This window comes from Trachemys scripta, chromosome 1 (assembly GCF_013100865.1).
Source record: "Trachemys scripta elegans isolate TJP31775 chromosome 1, CAS_Tse_1.0, whole genome shotgun sequence".
Lineage (NCBI taxonomy): Eukaryota > Metazoa > Chordata > Testudines > Emydidae > Trachemys > Trachemys scripta.
Window position 1 is genome coordinate 315,776,315 of NC_048298.1, and position 23,665 is coordinate 315,799,979.

The 23,665-nt window shown below is 41.3% G+C and overlaps 1 protein-coding gene across 3 annotated transcripts in view; it reads right to left on the reverse strand.

Annotated features, from left to right (window-relative positions):
* The window catches only part of CNTN5 (contactin 5), a 987,313-nt gene that overhangs the window by 244,351 nt on the left and 719,297 nt on the right, over window positions 1–23,665 (reverse strand). For all 3 annotated transcript variants that reach the window (XM_034758906.1, XM_034758905.1, XM_034758907.1), the window contains one exon: window positions 15,980–16,183. In XM_034758906.1, the coding sequence (XP_034614797.1) occupies window positions 15,980–16,183 (204 nt within the window). The remainder of the gene's footprint in view (window positions 1–15,979; window positions 16,184–23,665) is intronic.

Consider the following 23,665-nt stretch of genomic DNA (forward strand, 5'->3'; position numbering starts at 1 on the left):
TTATCCAATTTGTATGCATGTATCATTTCTGTATCTGAAACTAGGAATATTAACTATGTATCTATATTTCAAATGTGCTACTTTAGGTAGCACCCACAACTAGCCCTTCAGGTACAACAATGAAAAAGTCAGACAGGGTTGCTGGCCCATCAGCAGAGACAACAAGACTGTGAAGATACTAATCTCTCTTTCCTGAGAGGTGTCTTCATAGCTCTGACACTACCAGGTCAGGTGGTCCTGTCACCTGATACAAAATATCACCTTGGATACTGCTGGTACTTTTCCACTGTAGAGGCATGGGGATCAATCAAAGGATTCCTGCCTTAGGTAAATCATTTTTAAGGGCTGGGGAAGAGGTTGATAGGAACTCTCCTCCATTGCCTACCCAAGAAGAAGGACTGCTGAAGGAACCTGAAGGGACAAAGGAATAACCTGAAGGGAAAGTCAGGGGTGAGTCCAGACTGAGACAGGGATCCAGTCTGTAAGAAGAAATAACTGGAACTCTGAGCTACAGAAACTCTGCATCCCGCCTAATTCAATATGTAGGGTGAGAAATTACATTTTGTAAACTGTTTCTTTAGTGAATCAAGCTTGGTTTGCATGTTTTGTTTTATTTGCTTAGTAATCTGCTTTGTTCTGTTTGCTATCTCTTATAATCCCTTAAAATCTGCCTTTTATAGTTAATAAATGTGTTTTGTTTATTATTGAACCCAGTTTGTGCAATTTCTAACTGGGTGGGGGGCAAGAAGTTGTGCATATCTCTCTTCACATTGAGGGAGAGGGTGAATTTTGATGAGTTTGCGCTGTGCAGATTTTTCTATACAGTGCAAGACAATATACCTTTGGGTCTGCACTCCAAGGGAGTTGGGCCCCTGAGTGCTGGGGCAAATCCCTTAAGCTGAGTCTTCCCTGAGCTGATCTCAGTGCCTGTGCCTTTCTGCAGCTGGGTGTGGCCCTGCCTGTGTGTGTGCTAGAGGAGGCTTTGGAGCCTGGCTCAGCAAGAGAGGTTAAAGGGGGCCCAGACTGGCAGAACAGGCGGGCTCAGTAGTATCTCAGTACATCAGGTGGCACCTTGAAGGTGGGCAACCGTGGTGGCAGGGAGACCCCCGCAGCTCCGCGACTCTGCGTGGGAGGGGCAGGGGAAACACCACAACCCCGGCCGCTGCAGGCGGAGCGGGGGCAGGGGGAACCTGCATCTGCCCACCATGGGTGAGGGGGCTCCTGGAGTTCTAATTTCAAACGGGTATTTAATAATTTCAAACCCTGGGGTTCCCAGCCACCCTGCAGCTGCCCAGCCCCTTCCCATTTTATCATGGATATTTTTAGTAAAAGTCAGGGACAGGTCACGGGCTTCCGTGAATTTTTCTTTATTGTCTGGGACCTGCCCATGACTTTTACTACTTATATTATGACAGTTTAAGAAGGTTAAAAAAAGAACCATGAGAATGATTAAAGAATAAGAGAACATGCCTTATAGTGAAAGAATCAAGGAGCTCAATCTATATCTGAAAAACAAGGTTAAGGGATGACTTGAACACAGCCTGTAAGCACCTACATGACGAAAAAATATTTGATAATAGGCTCTTCAATCTAGCAGACAAAGATATAACAAGATCCAATAGCTGGAAGTTAAAGCTACACAAAGGCAGACTTCTAATAAGGTGTAAAATTTGTACAGAGAGGGGAAATAATCATTAGAGCAATTTATCAAGAGTCATGGTGGATTCTACACCACTAGCTCTTTTAAAATCAAGATTGGGTATTTTTTGTTAAAAGATATGTTCTAGTTCTAAAGGAATTATTTTGCGGAAGTTCTATAGCCAATGTTATACAGGTCAGACTAGATAATCATAGTTAGGGCCCTACCTAATTCACGGCCATGAAAAACGAGTCATGGACCATGACATCTGGTCTTCCCCTGTGAAATCTGGTCTTTTGTGTGCTTTTACCCTATGCTATATAGATTTCAAGGGGAAGACCAGCGTTTCTCAAATTGGGGGACCTGACCCAAAAGGGAATTGCAGGGGGATCATAATTGCAGGGGGGTCATTTTAGGGAGGTCGTGGTATTGACACCCTTACTTCTGCGCTGCCTTCAGAGCTCAACGGTCGGAGAATGGTGGCTGTTGGCTGGGGGCCCAGCTCTGAGGGCAGCGCCCCACTAGCAGTAGTGCAGAAGTAAGGGTGGCAATACCAAAACCATGGTAGGGCCCTAATCATAGTGATCCTTTCTAGCCTTAAAAAAAAAAAAAACTATGAATCTTACTCAAATTGAAGTTTATTATTTCATCTAGACCTACACAGACAGGAGAACCTGATTTATGTAGGGTTCTCAGATGCCTCAGGGAGGAGACATTTAAAATGTTTAGATAGATACAGTCCTTCTACAGTAAATAATGTAGAGTTTGTACTTCAAAACTGACCTCCAGCTCCAATTGCCCTGAAACTTACACTTAACTATTTGACGCTTAAAAAAAAAAAAGTTCCCCCGTTCAGATACCAAAAATGTTGAAATAGCTGCAATACACAGAGTGAAATTTTTGATTAGGATAGAAACTAGGATTGCTCTAACATTCACTGTTATCTAATTAAACTGGAAAGAGCTTTCTAAATAGGAAGTACTTTTCTGATGGAATGCCTCATATCGCTGTGAAAGTACAAATACACAGTCATTTCCTTAATAATAAAGATCAAGCTAACACAAGCTTCCCCCGTCTCCATTAGCAAGAGCTAGTGAAATACCTATTATTTCACAGCCCAAAGCAACAAAGTGTCCCTGTTATAAAACTTGCAGTAGTTCTAACCCTAAGCAAAATTCCTGCTGTTCACAATCAGATTATTTCATTATGCTGACAAAATCATGGAACTGACAAAACATTCTTAGTTGGACACCATGTCACACTGCAAAGAAAGCTGTCACATAGGTACGTATAGAAAGGTCTAAGATTCTGAACAAACCTGGAAGGTAAAACACAGTTTTATAAATACAGTCAAACTAGTGAATTTTCAATCATCTACTTTATAATCATAATAATAATACTTCACATTACTCAGCTCCTTTAAATATATGTTAAACAAACCTCCCAACAACTCCATAAGTAGGAAAATATTATTATTAAATTCTTATTTTACACATATGTAGAACCACAGAGAAGTTAAAGCCCAATATAAGGCCATTTTTATTAAGTAGGAAGTTACCTGCCTAACTTTAGGCACCCACATTTAGAAAGTTTGGCTTAAGGGCAAGTCAATGGGAGAGGGCTCAAATTTACAGATATTTTGCACATGAAGCATCTGCAGGATCCTCTGCAGACTCCAGAATAGGCATTATCTATTTTTTCCCCAGAATTTTTTTCTTTATACTTTTGAAGTACAAGAAATATAGAGATTGAAACTGGAGTTTTGAATCCTGATCCACCACAGTCCTTCAGTATGCATTTAATTTTAGGTATGTGACTTATCCCTATGATTTCTATGGGTCTACTAACATGCTTGAATTTAAGCATGTTTCCGAGCTTTGCTGGATGAAGACCCTGGAGAGGTAAGGGAGAAAATCTGGATGGATGCAGGAGATAAATAACCAGAGACCAAGGGATATGTGCACAGAATGGTCCCTTTCGGTGTTTTTTTCATGATGTAGTTATAACATCTGCTGACAAAGAAGCCATCATACTCAGAATGAGAAATCATATATTTATTAGGATTACCTTTATCTCTGTAAAAAAAAAAAATTTCCAGTAGCATGAACAAATCTGCTTGATAGAAGATAAATACACATTATTAAAAACTAATTTTGCTTCTTGTTTTCTGTGCCATATGATTTTGGCTATTTAAAGATATAAGTAAATGCTAGAAACATTCTCTTTAATATATCATATTTAAGTATGAATTCCTGTCACAGGCATGTTACTCAGGAAAGAAGTAATCTATTCCTGATTACCTGATTAGCTAAAGATGGCAGAACACCACAGTATCATATTTAAGTAGGAATTCCTGTCACAGGCATGTTACTCAGGAAAGAAGTAATCTATTCCTGATTACCTGATTAGCTAGAGATGGCAGAACACCACAGTACCCAGTAAAAAAGAAACACCATGTCTCATTGAAAGAAAAGCTGGGACGATCATACCCTCAGGATGCAACCTGCAATGCTTAAAGCTTTAGGCTTTATCAGACTTAGCATTATGCCTCAAATACAATCCCATATCCAGACATTCCTGAACCTTGAAATAAATCAGATTTGAGCCAAAACATACTGGGCCCTTTTCAAAAATATTTATAAATCCTTATTCCCAATCTCTTGATATAACCAATAAGATATACACTCCTTTGACATGCAAGCATGTTAAATCAAAGCCCAAAACAAGGGATTCAACTTCAACAATACTCAGCGCAGCACAGTATGAGAAAGTCTGTTTATGTACAATTACAGGATACTGAATAGAGGGATTTTTTTAATAAGGGTTGTGGTAGTGCATTTTAAAAAGTGATTTTCCTAATGGAGACAGTTAATCTATGATTTTTTAAATCAGGTGGTTACATAATTTTCAAGAGAAATGTTTGAAGATGGAGCCTCATTACTGAACTCAAAAATACAGAAAAGCAATATGAATTTCACATTTTACTCCATATTACAGATGGAGAAATTGAGGTCGAAAGGGTAAAGGGAAATCATTATCTAAAAGATCACCAACACCAAAAACAATGTAACAACTAGTTGCATATAATCTAATGAATATCACTCAATTAGATTTTTTTTAGTGTGTTTATTTTGTGCTTTTGACAATACTTTGTGTGGGGTCAGTTTAGCTGTTTCGCTTGTGTAGGGAAAAATTATTTAAATCCACACCAGAAAAAAAAATGAGATAGGTGTAGGTGTAGACTCTGAAACAGTTTAAACTCAATTTTTAATATGAGCTAGATTTCAAGTTGAGTGGTTCCCAGCAAACCAATGGTCAACTCAGTGGTCAATAGGTCAAGTAAAGCTCGCAAAAGCAGCAGAATTTCAGGGTTTTCTTAATTGAATGAAAAAAGTTCAATGTAAACTCAATTACTACTGGAATAGTGTCCACTTCTGGTGTTCACAGATCAAGAAGGATGATGATAAATTGGAGAGGGTCCAGAGAAGAGCAAAAAGAATTATTAAAGAACAGGGACAGCACCAGTCTCTTGCCACTGGAGGGGCTGAGTTGGGTTGGAAAATTGGGGAGGTGGGGGGCTGTGCTATTCGGCCAGCAGCCTCCGCTCTCTGGCCACCCAGCACTGAAGGCAGTGCCACTACCAGCAGCAGTGGAGAAGTAAGAGTGGCAATGCCATACCATGCCATCCTTACTTCTGCATAACATTTGACCTTTGCACTGGGAAGGGTGGCTTGAGGGAGTCACTAAGGCAAATTTTGGGGTGGCTATAGCCCTGGCAAGTCCCGCCCAATCCCCATTCCCCATTGAAGGATTGGAATACATGACTTATAGTGAGAGACTTAAGGAGCTCCGTCTGTTTATCTTAACAAAGAGAAGGTTAAGGGGTATCTTAATCACAGTCTATAAATACCTACACAAGGAACAAATATTTGATAAGAGAGAGCTCTCCAATCTAGCAGAAAAAGGTATATTATGATACAGTGACTGGAAGTTGAGTTAGACAAATTCAGACTAGAAATAAGTAGCAAATTTTGAATAGTGTGGGTAATTAACCACTGGAACAATTTACCAAGGGTTGTGATGGATTCTCCACCACTGGCCATTTTTAAATCAAAACTGGATGTTTTCCTAACAGATATGCTCTAGTTCATTCAGGAATTAATTCAGGAAAGTCCTATGGCCTGTGTAATACAGGACATCAGACTAGATGATCATAATGGACCTTTCTGGCTTTATAACCTACGCATTTATTAATTTAAAGCAAATATTTCATAAACTCTCAATATAGTTCCTTTCTGAAACCCAGAACCTGCTGTACAACTTTTCCAAAACCCTCTCCCCTGTGTTCCCTGCCAGACCTTCCACTTGACTTGGGTTATGCAAAAATGACCTTTTTCACTCCCTGCCTCGCCATCTCTGACTGTGCAGGTTCCTTCTTACAGGAAGCACTTGGTCACATGACTCAGCCAGTCAGGACCAGTGCCCTGTTACAGTCCCCTGAAGGTGACCTGCCCAAGGCCATAGAAGGAGGGAATCATTGTGAGAGCCAGGGTCAGGAAAACATCTCTGCATCAGTTCCTGCCTGAATTAATCTTTCTTGGGAGACCAAAAGTGTACACAGTATTTCAGATGAGGTCTCACCAGTATAATGATACTAACATTTCCCCTATCTTTACTGAAAATACCTTGCATCATGCATCCTAGGATTGCATTAGCCTTTTTTTTTTTTATGGCCATATCACACTGGTGGCTTCAAGTCATTCTGTGTTCAACCAGTTCTCCTCCTTTGTTACTTCCAACTGCTAAATTCCCATCTTATAGCAAAAATTCCTGGTTTTAGTCCCTAAATGCATGACCTTGCACGTTGCACTATTACATTTTAATCCCATTTCTATTACTTCAGTTTTGAAAGTCATCCAAAACTTCTTGTCTGATATTCTGGTCCTTCTCCTTACAGGCAATACCTACTAATTTTTATAATCTGCAAATTTTATTATTAAACTCTTATTTTTTGTGCCAAGATCATTAATGAAAAATGTTAAATAAAAATTGGTCCCAAGACTGCTCCTTGAGGACACTCCACTTGTAACCTACCTCCAGCCTCACAGTTCACCTTTCAGCATGATCCACTGTAGTCTCTCCTTTAACCAGTTCCTTTTGATTCTCATTATCAATCCCCATCTTCTCCAATTTAACTAATAGTTTCCCATTTGGAATAACTGTATCAAATGCCTTACTGAAATCTAGGTAGATTAGATGTCCTGCATTTCATTTGTCTAGAAAATTAATTAGTTATCTTTTCAAAGAAAGAGATCAGGTTGATCTGCCTCAATTTAACTTTGGTAAAACCATGTTGTATTTTATCTCAATTACCATTTACTTCTGTGTCTTTAATTACTCTGTCTTTCATAAACATTTTAATACTTTGCATACAATTGAAGTCAAATTAACAGCCTGTAGTTTTTTCAGACCATTTCTTTTTTCCTTTTTAAAATATAGATACTATATTTGCAATTCTTCATTCATTGGGTACAACCCCTGAGTTTATGGATTCATTAAAAATACTTGTTACTGGGCTTGCAATTTCATGTGCCAGTTCTTTTAGTATTCTTGGATGGAGATCCAGGCCTGCCAATTTTCTCCCACTAAGGTGTTAGTGAGTTTGGCTCCTACCTCTGACGGGGTCATTTCTACTTCCATATCCTTGTTCCCATTAGCAACCCTGTTACTGCCTCCAAGCTCCTCATTACCCTTATTAAAACCTGAGGCAAAGTATTTGTTTAGGTGTTACCATACTTAGATTATCTTTACTCTCCATCCCATCCTCAGTCCGTAGCAGTCACACTCTTTTGTTCCTTGTTTTCTTTTTATTTATATAGCTAAAGAATCTTTTACTAATGGTTTTCATTTCCTTTACCACAGTGGTGGGCAACCTGCAGCCCATGGGCTGCAGGTTGCCTACCACTGCTTTACAAGGTCCAACTCTTCTTGGCTTTTGGCAGTTCTCAGTTTTTCCCTACACTTTCTGACTTCCAAGAGGTGGATTTCCTTTTCCTATAGAGTTCATTTTCAATAAAGAAAAATGGAGATTATAGATGAGGATGCTGTTTTGCTGAAGAATAAAAAAATATTGAAATGTTTAATTAAACATGAACAGGTAATAATACAAGAGGGAAATATGCCCTGAATGGCTGAAGCTACAGTACAGTGATTATGCCTGTTTAACCTGCCTATCCCTGGAGCAAGTGGAGTCTCACAGACTTCAATGGTAGTTTACACAGGCCTGAGGGTCTGCATTAGCAGTATGAGAGACGTAAACGGGGTCTTATTTGTTTTATATTGATGATGCTGTCATATAAACACATGACTTATGCAGCCTAACAAAGCTATATTGTGTGAGATGCTGAACACAAGTACCAATGTTATAAGCATCCTCAACTCCCACTACAATCCAGAGGCACTCAGCACTTTTTAGAATTTGGACCTGAATTAGCACCAGACAGTAAATATGTCCACCAGAATATATACATTGCACAATGCAATTAAACACAAAGAAAACACATTCTGTGAGCTTTTGTTATTTTGGGAAGGGAGAAGAGAGGGAGAGTCATAAAATATTCAGGTTAAGTGTTTACTAGACAAATCTTTTGACAGATAATTAGCAGACTGAATAAAAGACATACTACCCATGGCAGTAGCATGGGTTTGTAAAATCAATATTTCAGTGTAGCTCCAATGCCATTACTTTACATGGAGTAATTTTCTATGCATTGCCCCATCCTCACCTCTTTTCATTGTTTCTTCTCCCTGATGAGTTGGGAAACCATTTTCATTTGCCCCAAAACTTTACTTTACCAAACAGGTGCTAAGCCAATACAACCCAGTGTTATATCTCACTAACCACACAAACCACACGTTCCCTCTTCTAAAAGTAGAATTGAACATTTCCAATGCTTTGATATATACAGGACTAAATCCTGTTTCTACTGATCACATGACTATTCCCATTGAAATCAAAGGGATCATGGCAGATAGGGTTTGGCTCAAAGCACAGTGATGATATGGGAAATTTATTGACAGCCAAACCCTGCTTTCAATTAAACCAGTTCAAATCTGTACTAAATAGATTGACATAAATGTGGTTAATTTTGATTTACGTAGATGTAATAGAGAAGAATGTGGCCCTTGTGTTTGAAATTATACAGTATTTTCTGGAAACTTCAAATGGGGCAAGAGAATTAAGTAGCAGCTGCAGTAATTCTGAGATAAAATGAGAAGCAACTTATGTCTCTTCTTTATAGTAATAATTAAAACAAAAAGGAAAAACCAATGTGAAAACACGTGACCTTGAAATAACTGCATTATGCTATCACTTATCAAAGGTTTTATGTTCCCTGGGTTTCCATTTTCTAGTTTTCAGGATATTTTCTGATATTTTTACCATTCAAGATACTTTACTGCTCCCAATCTCTGTCTCTGAATCTGCAAAGATACACTTTAACAACCCCTTTTTACTATTTGTAAACATATTTTAAATAACTCTTCAAAGTTTCTAAAGCATTATAAAGGCAGTTAATGAAATGATGCATGATCCTTTCCCTGCTAAAACTTTTTTATCTCCTCAGATAGAATTTTAAAGTGTTTTTATAAGCCAGCTTGAAGTGAAATTGAATTGTATGGAATGACTGATTGTCAAGGACATCTGAACAAATGAGGTGTTCATTTTATTCAGAACCCATTCAAGGATTTCTTGATATTTTTATTTAATTTGCTTCATATCAAGGGGCTAAGTTTCCCTTTGAGACACATCACTAAAGAAATAAAAGATTAATAAAAGCCAAGTAAGTTCCTACATTCTTGCAGAGTTTGACATAAAGCCTTAATATTATTCTGCTTCCTCCTCATAGAGAAATGCACAGAAACGTTATGATGGGAGTGTTCTTGTCATAAGCTGCGCAGTCCCATTGGTACTGCCTATAAATTGAAAACCCAGAACAATTAGTGTAGGAAACTACACGAGGCAAGCAAAAAAACCCAACAAATCCAGCCTACATAACTCTTCCCAATAAGTTCCTGATACATGTGCTGACTACGGAAGTGGACTAACCCTGGTTTATCACAGAATTAAATAACTGGCTGGCTTGCTAAGCATTAGACCTCAGAAAGCTGTGCACTTTTGGGGCCTCAGTAAACACTTGACAAGGCTGAAATGAATCATTTCCTTATGGGAACCCATAGGCATGATAAGCTGCATGCCATATTCAGAGCCACAGTGCCACAATTAGCTACATAAAGATGAGGAAATATTTAGATACATGGACATTTGTTTTATAGCTACCTTTAATTTCTTCTTTGCTTGTTCCATTTATTCTTCAGCCCTATCCTTCTCCACACACTACTAATAATTAGTTTTCTGTAATGAGCAACGTTTTGCAGGGGCAACGTTGTTCTGTATTATTGAGTGACAATGTTACTTTACGTCAAGTTCTGTCACCATCATTCCCTTAAAGTAATATTTGTCAATAAATCAAAGAGAATATAATCTAAAGCCATTTAGGCCTAAAAGAAAATGAACTATTCTACGAATGAACAGCTTTAATGATAATCTTAGGGCTAATTCATGGGGGGAAAGTCTTGCAAAAGGTCAGAGTTCTGTGACACTATTTATATGGCTGCATTGTACGGAAACCTGACAATAAAGGAAAGTATAACATTCCTCAGATATGGAGATGTGGTAGCCCATTCGCAAACATTACCTGAAAATTCCTGCAAGATATGTTTGCAGAGTATGCTGGAAACATCTGTTACAATTAGAACTGGCTGGGAAACTGTTTTCCCATCCTGTGAAAATTATCGAGATTTCCAAAATTTTCCTGTGCTGCATCAGGATGAACCTGAGTCCTTTCAAAGTTTTTTGTAAAAAATGACACAGAGAGAGAAACTACAGAAGAGTCAATGTTGCTGCTGTGTCTGATTTGCAGGGACTTGAACTTTAGTTTCCCATGTTGCAGATTAAGTGTGCTAACCACTGGGCTACTAACTATTTTAACATAAGGGAGGGAGGGGGGTTTCTCTCACTCTCTCCTTTTGGAGTTGTTCCACTTTATGTGGCTAATTAAATATTCATTGGAGCAGGAACACAAGCCTGTGTCTCCCATTTGAGTGACCTAATCACTGGGCTACAGAATCAGTCTCCCTCTCTTTGGTGCTCCCTCTCTCTCATTCCTGTGAAAAGTTGGGAGAGGTTGGACAACTCGACATTTTGCTGATGTAAATGACTGCTCTGCACCTTTAAGCAGGGTGGTGGTGGTGTTTGGCTAGCTGGCTGAGTGAAGGGAACAATGCTGTATGGTTGTTGGGGCGGGGCGGGGAGAGAGGGAGATGAAAACTGCTGCAAAAAGGGGTCAGCGTGGTCGCTGATTCATCCCCTGGGAATGTAGGGTTTGCAAGGGGCAGCTCTGCACCTGAAGCTTCCCTTTTTACACAAACCAAGGCTGGGTGGTCACATACCAGTGGCCCCACGGTGGATTCTCGTCATCCCATCACAGTTTACATGCTCAGGGATCTTGTCCAGATCCTTATGTTATGGACAGGAGGTGGCCTTGTTCAGGGCAGCATTCTTGATAGCAATTTTTGTTGCTTTCAGAATCAGTGAGCTAGCGCCTGGGGTCGGTAAAGACTCTACGGGAAGGGCTTTCGAACTCCGTGAATATACAATGGCATGAGCATTCAGTGAAGGTCAAAGATGGATCAAGTAGGCCGGGGTGAATCTGTTATCCTTTGGGAGGATGGTGAGCCGGAAGTCTGCCCCATTCAGACTTTGAAGGCCTACAGAGTGATATGGCCAAAGGGGTTATGCACGGTGACGGGAGTCCCCTCACAGCATATCAATTTATTACAGTGTTGAGACGGGGGCTGATGAGGTTGGGGGTGGCCAGCCATGAATTTGGTCCCACTCATTCAGAATCAGGGCAACATTAATTTATTGTATTCTCATTATAGATGTTGGACAACCGGCCATGCAGATGGTGGTGGGGATCTGCGGGTACAGTATTGTCTTTTGGGTGCATAGGCACTCGTCCAGGTTGCCCTAAGGTTTGCAGCTGAGCTTTGGTGGTGAAGCAGTACTCGGTAGGCCATGGAGGGGCATGCTATGGGATCAACTAATACCGCTGCTGTATGCTGTGCGGGCCTGTAGCGAGGCGGTGGGATACCCCACAGCCCCGCTGATGGCCAAACCTCCCCTAATACCAATGTGGGCGGAGCCACCGGGTCCGATGCCCGCCCCTCCGAGATCACGGCCCCGACCCAGAAGTATAAAAGCCCGCCTGCAGAGCTCTGTGGAGCCCAGATCGGTGGAGAGAGCAGATGTCTGTGGCTGAGCTCCCGCTTGGGAAACGGCCACAGGCTGCGACTGGCCTGCTGACTCACCGGGCCGGTCAAGCCTACCTCTCGCCCGGTATCCTGAGGAGGGCTGGCCAAGCCTGCCCCGTGCCAGGTACCCTGAGGAGGAGCCGAGCCTGCCTCATGCCAGCTACCCCGAGGAGGAGCCGAGCCCGCCCTTCACTACCTATCCAGAGGAACCAATGCTGGTGGAAAGCACCGACGACACTAAGACGGCCCAAGTACCATATGAGGGGGAGTGTGGAAGTAGCCCGGGGGCAGCCGACCCCAGTCTGGCTGCTACACTGCCAGAGCCGATGTCAGTGTGTTGCGGCCAGGATCCCCACTGACAGCAGCGAGTTTCCGTCGCTGCTAGGGCCCCGGGCTGGGACGCAGTGGAGTGGGAGGGCCTGCGTCCCCCCTGCCACCCACTCCTTGGGTGGCAGACTCCCCCCTTTTCCCTGGCCTAAAAAGGCTGGGACCTGCTACAAACTGACCCAGCCTCTGCTTAAGGGCCTGGGTCTCTGATTGACTATTTGATTACTGCCCCGCCTGACTTAGGGCCTGGGCTGCTATAGACTTTGCCTCAGCCCTTGCTTAAGGGCCTGGGTTTCGGACCTCTTGGCTCAGCCCCTGCTTATGGGCCTGAGCCCCTAACTGTGGGTCTGTGGTCCCCGACTGCCGCCGGACCAGAGCAAGGCGGTGGGATACCCCACAGCCCCGCTGAGGGCCAAACCTCGGCCCAAAACTACTACAGGGCCTGTCAACAGCCACCAGATATAATTGTGGTGCACCTTGGGGTAAACAATTTGGAAATGCTAAAAGGGCTGGAACTAATACTCAGAGCATGGAGGGACTCGGGACTGATCCTTGAACTTTTTCCAGGAGTCAACATTGTTTGGTCAGACATGCTTCAGCACAGGGTCTGGCACAGCATGGTGGACAAGGCAAGGAGGTATGTGAGCAGGGAGGTGGCCAAATTCCATGGGATCATAGGGGCAGTAATTTCACATCCTGGCATAATATAGGGGCAGCAGAGTTGTTTCGGGAGGATGGGGTTCACCTGTCTGACTTAGGTGCTGTCATGTTTTTTAACTGATATAAAAGGAGATTAGGAGATGTCTGGGAACCCGACTGGGTGTGTGGAGGAGGCAGCCAAGCTAATTGCTGGCACCTCCTTGTGGCGGATGTCCAGCTCAGGTATTCCATAGGAAAAGTATACAGTGACTGGATAAATGGCTTGGAAAAGGACTTAAAAAAAGGTGTTAATTAAAGCAACAAATGGGGGGCAGTTGGGGATGTCTATGATTGGTATGGCAGGGAGCCAACCCCTCATTCTTATAGCCAACCTTAACCCTCCTAGGAGTTGCTGGAGGGACCTGGATGGAAAAAGAGGGGGAACTGGTAAAAGTCCCCCAGGTAATTATGGAATAAATATCAGATTACCTGCACTGTACACTGTTATCTGCCGGGTAGTCCCAGACATATAATAATAAAGTTGCAGCCTGATTAAACCCATGTCAAATGTCTCCTATCCTTCTTTTGGCATAGCCAGACAAAATGTTTTGTCAGAAAATTCCTAACCAGCTCTAAGTACAATGAATGGACTCTGCACTGAGACACCTGCACAACCAGGCAAGAATTTCTGGCAATTTTTTTAGCACCGTCCATTGTAGCAAACAAGTTTCTTCACAAAATCTAAATAGATGCAAAACAAGACATGGATGCCTAGTAGTGATGCAGCATGTGTATGTAAAACGGCAATGGAGAATTTGTTTAGGAGAAATTCATATCTGTTCAGAGACCCCCTCAATACTGCTGCAAAGTTCAGAAGCTCAGGTAATAAAAGATCTATGTCAGCCAGCCATGAAATTCAAAGTTGCTTGAGGCTGGTATATATTGCATACTTGACATTTAAGAATATGCATGTATTTTTCCTTCATGAATTTGGGGTTTTTGCTTGACAATGATGATTATTCCCTTTATCCTGGTTTCCCTACTCCACTTTAGGTTGTACTGAATATCCCCTAATCGTGCACCCAATACTGTAACACAGCTGATGATTCACATGTTTAATTTCTGTATCTTGCTTATGCAGATAGGTAGGGATAGAGGTGTGTGTGAGTGAGTGAGAGAGAAAGAGATTACATTGTGAATTTAAAAAAAATGGTGCAATAAAATCCTGTCTTCATGACAAGTGCTTCCTTTTTAATCTATTTAAAGTTAGCATTTTTTTTTTTCATTTACAAAGGATTAATACTTTAAAAGATCAGATTTTCTGGGTTAACGATTTGAAGTTCACCTAAATAATTATTGGTACCACATAAAACCAAATTAAAATAACAGGCCATGCAACAAAGTATGTAACTTTTTGTTATGTAAACATGAAAAGTTTCAACTGAGTTATATTGAAAAGATCAACTTTATTCCATTCTAAATTGTATTTTTTTTAGTTACTATATTAAATCAAGTCATCTTTCTTAACGCCCACTCTTTGTAATGGTCGTACAGTACAAAGAGTTTTTTTAGTGTAAGACATAGTGAGTCCCCACCATGCATTGTATTTTATGACTTGCTTCAAAATGCTTATTTGTGTGTGTACATGTGGGCATGAATCAAAGTGTGGTTAGCTGCTCAAATGCATTCCTGAAGAATTAGAAAGCGGATTGAAATGTAGGATGTCTTAGAAGGAAGACTATGCTGACAATTTATTTATATATGTTATTTCTGCTTCATTTAAAATAAAATATGCTAGGTCAGATTGCATTTTGATTATTTTAAAATAATAAAATAAAAACATAATATTGCTATAATAAATGTTGAATATTTAACTCCAAAACAGCTAAAAACATACTATAGATTTTAGGTCAATCTCTAAAATATATACAACTCTTTCGAGAATACAAAAGAGCCATCATTTATAAAAGAATGTGACTTACTTTCACAATTTCTTTTCCTTCTATTTTATTTAGAGTGATATTGCCATACAAGGCATAGTACTGGAACCTGACTTCTCCAAATTTACAGATATAGGGGTAAAATTTTCAAAAGTGCCTAAATGACTTCAGAAATCAAGTCCCATTTTCTAAAATGCCTTAGGCATTTAGGATCCGAATGATGCCTAACGATGCAGATAGGCGACTCCTGGGAATTTCAAAATGGACTAAGGCTTTGTCTACACTAGCACTTTTGTCAGCAAAACTTTTGTCAGTTGGGGTGTGGAAACAAAAAAAAACAAAAAAAAAAAATCACCACACACACCGACCAAGAAGTTTCACCACCAAAAATGCTGGTGTGGACAGCACTATGTCAGCAGGACGAGCTACCACCGCTCGTTGGGGGTGGTTTAATTATTCCAGTGGGAGAGCTCCCTCCCACCAGCATAGAGCGGCTACACAGGAGACCTTACAGTGACATAGCTGCAGCAATACAGCTGTGCCACTGTAAGGTCTGTAGTGTAGACATAGCCTAAATGTCTAACTCCCATTAAAATAAATGGGAGTTAAATGACTAGGTGCTTTTGAAAATGCCACTAAGCACTTGTCTTAATCTTTAACTGCCTAAATACCTTGTAAAAACTGGTCCTTAAATATCCTAAGTCCTACTGTCTTTCAATGAGACTTAGACTCCTAAGTCATTTAGCAACTTTTTAAGATTTTACTGATAGACAATTATTTTCAAGAAAGACACCTAAATAAGTGACACCCCATTGAGAGATGTTGGATGCTCAGCACCTCTGAAAATTAGGTACTTAGCTGCCCAAATACGGATAATGGTGTCCAAATTTAGGCACCCAGGCTATAACATAAGGGCCACCCCATTTTTTGTTTACTGAAGTAAATGCATGCCTATATATTGAACACAAATCATCTATGTTTTATTCTGTGTTTCCGTGCAGCCCAAGATATTTTCATTTTCACATTTTTTGCTGCAATGGAGTGGGAATGTCTTACTTACCATCATTTCGCAGGGTGAGTGGCGTTGGAGGACTTAGAACTCTGGCATTTGTCACTGTGTTTTTTACTAGGCAGATATAGCTGCCAACATCAGATGTTTGCACCTTGGAGATGTAGAGATTTCCTGTCTCCTGAGAGATAAAGCGTCGGCTATCTTCTGCCACGAAAGATGGGAATTCGTTAAATACCCAACTGTAGATGATCTCTGAAAAAAACCACAAAAATAGAGCATTGGTTATGGAAAAATACAGTGAGTGTTAGGAATGAACAAACTCAGAATGTTTGTTTTGGATAATTCCACAAAATCTGGAACTGAAGCTTTTTTAAACCTCAAACATGGAACTCTTAAGACCTTTTTCGCTAAGATTTTTGCTAAATCCTGGTTTAGGAAATGACATCAAAGATGGCCAATAGTTTGACTGGAATCCCCTGTGAGATGTCTTCAGTTCAGAGAGAAAAATCATTAAATTCCTCAACAGGGTCCACAAAAATTCAGAAAAAAATATCACAGTGGTCCCAGTCTGCATCCTATTAGTCAAGCTAGAACTAATACAAGAATATTCATTCCTTCATTCGAATTTTTAGTAAACTACAGCAAAAGAGCTCACAGGGTTGGCTGAAATTTTTCCATGGAAACTGTTTTTTGACTAAACTATTTTTTGTGTGTGAAAAATGTCTGCTTTCCATGAAAACTTTCAATTTTGAATTAAAAAAAGCAAACAAAACTGGAAATATTTTGACTGAAAACCAAAATATTTCCATTCGAATATGCTGCTGCAGTGCTTCATGCGAGATGTAATTTGGTCACCCCATTCTCCTATTCTCCTTTGTAGTTCGGGCTCACTGACTGGAGCATATCTCCCTGGAACAATATGGCCAGGGACTCCCTCTGATGCACTGCTTCCATTCTCCAAGAGAAGTGAGCATTGTGCATCTTGGGAGAGGTAGTTTTTCCATAAATCTCAGCCTATAGAGAATGGAAACATGAGGAACACAAACTATACACCTATGAGACATTGCAGCAGCATTTCCAAATCAAAATGTTTCTTTGGTAACTTTTGTTCCTGTTTTAATTTTAATGGAAAAAAAACAACATTTTCTGTACCCATTTTCCAATTCGGTCTACATCAAATTCTCTACAAGTCTGGCAAATATTATAAAAATACATTAATAGATAAGCATAATAATAAAAATAGTCTCTCTGCACAGTATTTACTATTGTCAGGGGTGAATGTATCATGAAATGGGGATCAAATCCTCTAAAACTTCAGGCTACCCCTGGAGAGACTTCCCCTAAAACCTTCCTCCCATTTCTTTCTCCTCTCTCTGGATTGAGCTTTCCATTCCTCCCACACTTGAGTAACCTTCGCAAGACCCCAATGTCATGAACCCTTAACTCCTAATATACATTATGGTACACCACTATCTTGCAAGATCAGGAGCCAAACGTTGGTCCAGCCCACCCCAGCTGCCTTCAGGTGTGACCTGCACTTCTACTTGTTCTCCTGCCCCTGTTTTACTGCGGAATCTGGGAACCATTCCAACCATGAGGCTCAAATCCTAAGGGCACAAGAATCCTGCCTTGATCTGGCCCTATATAATTTGGTTTTTGGCAAAACCTGGCAGCTCAGCGGTTCCTGAAAATGATAAAGAAAAAGTGTTAATCAAATTTTAAGGGTGGGATTCTTAATCTTATCTTTTTATCCATCCCAAGAAAATATGTGATTTTCTCTTTAGACACCAAACAATCAGTTGTAGGGGAAAAATACATCAAGTGTTACAGGGAGAATTTTTTTAAGGTTGCCAACCATCCAGGATTGTCCTGGAGTCACCAGGAATCAAAGATTAATCTTTAATTAAAGATTATGTCATGTGATGAAATCTCCAGGAATACATCCAACCAAAAAATTGGCACCCCTAGAATGTTTATAGATCTATATTGTGGTGATTCAGGGAATCTGTCTATGTACAATTTACAAATTCTGATGGATACTGGGGATTCTATGTTTATTTGTGCCAGACTGCAAACTTTTTGAATGTGAAGCCTGTTTGCATTCTTATCTTTTGCCACCATATTGAGCTAAAACCCAGTGCTAGCAAAGTGCTAACTGTGCTAACAAAAGAGTATAATTAAACTTTGATGGTCATCCATTCAAACAGAGCACACTTGGCCAAAGAGATAGCTATTGTTCTGGGCAAATCTGTACTGTCTGAACTCGGGGGGGGGGGGGGGGGAGCAATAGGTCATCATTGGGTGGGGCAATCTGATCATTTTATCAGGGAGTCACATGGCAAGGGGGGACTCACAGAGACAAAGGAGGCTTTGGCAGCAAAGAGGAACAGAAGGGCATGCTATCAGCTATCATAGCAAAGGGTTGCTTTTTAACAGCAGGCCCAAACTCCTTGGGGGGGGGGGGAGAGGGAGAGAGAGAGAGAGAGAGAGAGAGAGAGAGAGAGAACATGTATATTTGCTTCCACTATCACCTGTTCCTGAAGAGGGGTATTGTAAATCCAGAGCACTCAAGGTTGGAGCTCTGGGAGGTGGTTAAGCTACAAGACAGTCTGGGGGTCAGCACCTGTCTAGAGGTTTTTGGGAGTTGGGCCGCAAGGTCCCATTTATGCAAAGAAGTAACAGACGGAGTGCCTGTGCCAGGAAGTGTGATAGGCAGGCCAAGGAAAGACAGTGCTGCAGCCTACTCAGATTAAGGGAAGCTTAAAAATCACACAGTCCCTGTGTGTGTGAGGCCAAAATACAGCAGCCAGGTGAGTGTCCAGCTGGGGGAGCTTTTACAGAGCCATGACACACACACACACACACACATATACATATACACACACATACACCGAGAGAGATTAAATAAAAGGGGTCCTGCATAAGTAAAATTCTCACTGAAGTCAAAGGGATTCTCACTCATTAAGTCTCTTCCACATTTGCTTTTGTATTCTGCCAGTTCTGACATAGAAGATATAAATCCTTCTCTATTTTTATCCAAGGTATTTCTTTCCTCTCTTCCATTATATCATCTTCTCTTCCCACTTTTGATTATTCTTCCCTGCTGAACTTGACACAACCAATATCACTTCTACGGCATCTTCTTGCTGCCGTCTTTCTAATGACAATCTTGTCAGGATTGACTCTAAATACAGAAATGTCAAGGCTAGCTCAGTAATATAAAGTCACTGCCTCTGCTCCAAGATATAAACTGCTTCACTGGTACAGCGAGTTCCAGGCTTTCAGCCACAAATTGTCTGAGCTACTGTTTTCAGCCATAGCAGAAGTTGATTACTGACTTCATACATGTATCAATCTGTATCAAAATGTCCGTTGCCCATGGATGTATTAAGGAGGAGGTTGGAGAATGGGTAGGTCAAAAGGATTAGAAGAACTACCCTAAAATTTCAAAAGGTCTACATTTTCCTTGAGCCTTTCCTTCTAATGATAAGGAAGAAACTAGGTGTGGTGTTTAGATGTTGTTTGTAATTATTAGAACTGGGAGCTTTTGAGAGTCTGAAAGGACAGGAAACAGGAAGGAGGGGGGAGGAGTGGAGGAGGCTGATGGAAAGCTACCGAGGGTGCAGCAGCAGCTTGGTAAAGATAAAGTCCTGTTGAAGTCTGTTAGTACCTTGCTTGGTTACTACCACATTTTGGCGACGAGGATGGATCTTCTGCCCCTGAACCCATTTGCACCTTTTCTACAAAGCCCAGGTGAGCCTCCAATTGCTTTTACTGCCTGGATCCATATGTTTGAGACTTATCTGCTTGCAATCAGTGCTACAGAGATTTCTGAAGTCAGAAAGCGTGCTCTGCTAATCCACTGTCTTGGAGCAGAAGGGCAGCATATATTTTACACTTTTCCTCTTGCAGACGATAGATATGAGACTGCACTCACTGCATTAAAGAAGTTTTTGTGCAAAAAGTGAATGTAGTAGCTAATCGCTACAGATTTCGCTAACGTGAGTAGAAACCAGGGGAGACTATAATGCAGTATATTGCTTCCCTGAGGAGTCTGATTGTAACTTGTGGACTTTGGGAATATGGCAGATGAGATGATTAGAGACCAGCTCATTGAGAAAACAACCATGCTTCGAGTAAGAGAATATTTACTTCTACGCCTGGTCTACACTAACCCAATTCAAACTAAGGTACGCAACTTCAGCTACGTGAATAACATAGCTGAAGTCGACATACCTTGGTTCGAACTTACCGTGGTCCAGATGCGGCAGGCAGGCTCCCCCGTCGACTCCGTGCACTCCTCTCGCCGAGCAGGATTACCGGAATCGATGGCGAGCACTTTGGGTTCGATTTATCGCATCCAGACAAGATGCTATAAATCGAACCCAGAAGTTCGATTGCCTGCCGCCGAACCAGCGCGTAAGTATGGACAAGCCCCTAGAACAGTGGTTCCCAAACTGGGGTTTGTGAACCCCTGGGGGTTCGCGAAATGTTACAGGGGGTTCTCAGGAAAAAAATCCCTAATGGTGGACAGAGTTGTCCCTAGGGACCCTGGGCTGCACGGGGCCAGCAGCTTGGAGCCCCTGGACTTCCAAGAGCTAAGCAGATCAAAGCAAGCATATCTATCACCCTGAGGAGATTTAAACTTCAAGACTCCTTATAAGAAATGGAAAGGGAGGTGGGTATTTTTTGCTGTTTTTAAAATTAAATAGGCAGCTAGTATTGTTTTTAAAATTATTATGAAGAACACGTTTAAGCTTTGTTGTAACGTGCGTTGTTTGCCTGGACTACTCAAGACCTGAATGCTTGTGTAGGAGGAACTCTGAGTTGGTTTCTTAAATACCTTCATACTGTTTCACATCTGATACTCCTTGATGAAACATAGGAGCCTTGTCTTATAACAGGCTTATTCAAAGTGATACAAGCTACGAAAATGAGATCTTGGAAGAGTGTTGCCGTTTTCATAATGTAATAAAAATACTGTAATGATAAATAATTAATAATAAATAGTGTGCAATAATCATGTCATAAAAACAAATTTTATATTTCCAAGATCACTGCTTTTATAATTTATACTCCGGTAAAGGAGAAAATCCCTGGAAATATTCATTTTTAGGAGGGGGCTTGCGAGACTTGACATTTTAGTGAAAGGGGTTCACAGGTTGTTGAAGTTTGGGAACCACTGCCCTAGAACCACAACTTACACTAGAAAAAGCAATAACCAATGCTATTCAGATTGAGTCAGCTACAGCTGAAGCCAAAATAATGAGCATGGATACAGGAGGCACAGTCCAGATTGTGATTCCTTTGCAGAAAAGTTCACTATCGCTGCAGACAAACAATTACAAGAGTAAAACTAATGAAAAACCACCAAATCAGCAAATTCAACATACAGTAAAAGCATGCTTTTGCTGTGAATCCCCACAACACCTTGCAAGCCACACAGGATGTCCGGCAAAAGTAGCTCAGTGCAATCATTGCAAAAAGATTGGGCATTTTGCTAAAGTATGTCGGAGCAGCCAGTTCAATAAACAGGTGAATACACTTTAAAAATAAAGTCCTGTTGAAGTTTGTTAGTACCTTGCTTGTGTCGTAGAAATTCCTGTCCGTTCCAGCTGAGGAATAAGGAGAGACAGACACAGCTAATCAAGCAAGGAGCCCCGGGAGGGGCGATCCATTTATTTCAATTGCAATTGGGTTCGAGCTCATAAGTCAGCAAGAACAAAGAAAACACTTAAACCAAAGCATTATATGCAGTTGACTATGATAATCTATCGCTCTATGATTGGCCAAAATTTGCTATCATACCATACATAATTAGCAAGCTACATGTATCTGCCCCTCTTATGACCTCTTATTGTTCATCTGCTTGTGCCCCCCCTTGCGTTATTTTGCAAACCAAGCAGTTAGTTATTTACAGGACGCAGGCACAGAAAATTCCATTGTCTGCAGGGTTGGAGTTTGACTACATTTCCTCTCAAAGGAACTTCCTGAGTTAAGACTATGCATAGCTGACGCTGCATATCTCCCTTCTACTTTCTCCCATGTGTACGTGACAAATTTGCCCCCTGGCAGTTAAGTAGAATAATTTTATTTCAATTTGTTACTACAACCCTAGGATAGCTATGAATCCCATACACGGTTCTGCTGTGCCAGAAGTGTGAGATGTATTACTTTATCAGCTAAATGTATACCATTGCCAGGTATGCACTACTGAATCCAACTATGTGGAGTAACCCCACCTATTAGGTAGGATGGCTCCATATGCTAGAGAAAAGGGAATCATGGTCTCCCTAGAAATGGAAAAACAGGACAGCCAATCAACCAAATAGAGGTGTAGGACATTTTGGAATAAAGCTTGAAGAAGGGCAACGCAGCAATAGAGTAAGATGGAAATTATGATGTTGAGATGAAGGTCAAAATGTGAATTGTTGGAGCCTCTCATCACACAATAGACAAGGGACTGGGAGGGGACGAGTGGTCGGTGTGAATAGTATTACTTTGCAAACCTAGACCTGGAGACACACATTGCAGATCCTTTTTCTTTTTTTTGTAAAACTCCACTTGCCAATGGATGCCTATGATGTCAAACATTTGACAATATACACTAAAACTTATGATACCAACAAGATATGAAATGGACCCAGAGTATGCCAAAAGTGGTATACTTTATTTTCTTGATATATACATAGTACATTAAAAATGTTAAAGTAATTTAGGTTGCAAAGTCAAAGTCATGCACATGAAAGGTTGGGATCCTTGGACAGACTACCTCTCCCAAGATGCACAGTGGTTACCTCTCCTGAAGAAGGGAAACAGTGCATCACAGTATCATCTGCTTATTGGCCCAATTAGCCTCTTAGTTCTCCTCAACCCATCAATTAGGCACAGTTCTTCTTAATGAGGTCTGCTCTGGAGTAATTAGAGTTGCAGTGACCAGAGTGCTGCCTGTATAATCTTAATTTTGTGTCCTTGTATGTGTAATGTGCACTAAAAAGGCAGAAGTCCTGGGGAAAAAATAGCAAGTGATCATGTAATTAAAGATGGTATCAGCATACATATGCACAAAGGGTCAGAATTAAATTTGCACAGGTAGCCACAGATCTGGATTTTCTAACTTTTGATTGTTCGACTTTGCAACTGTAACACTTCTTTATCCTGTTTTTTTTGTATGTAATTTACTAGATCTTTTTTTTTAAAAGTAAAAACAAATTTTGTTGCATGCAATTGTAACAAGCCCATCATCGTGAATCATCAGCGGGGTGCAGACTCTAAGCCTTTAATACTAGGGTTACCATATTCAAACATTTAAAAAAAGAGGACACTCCATGGGGCCCCGGTCCCGTCCCTGGCCCTGCCCCAACTCTGCCCCTTCCCCACCCCGCCCCTGCCCCAACCCCACCCCTTCTCCACCCCCATTCCAACCCCTTCCCCAAAGTCCCTGCCCCAACTCTGCCCCCTCCTCTGAGCACCCCGCATTCCCCCTCCTCCCTCCCGCTCTGATCTTGGTTGGGGGTTGCTAAGTGCTTCCCTGCTCCCCACTCGCCCCGCAGCCTCTATGCCCTTGCCTACCCTGCTCCTCCTCACCCTGCAGCTTCTGGACCCCCCCCCCCCCCCGCAGCCTCTGTGTCCCCTGCCTGCCCTGCCCCTGCAGCCTCTGCACCCCCCGCCCCTGCAACCTCTGTGCCCCCTGCTCCCCACTCACCCTGCAGCCTTTATGCCCCTGCCTGCCCT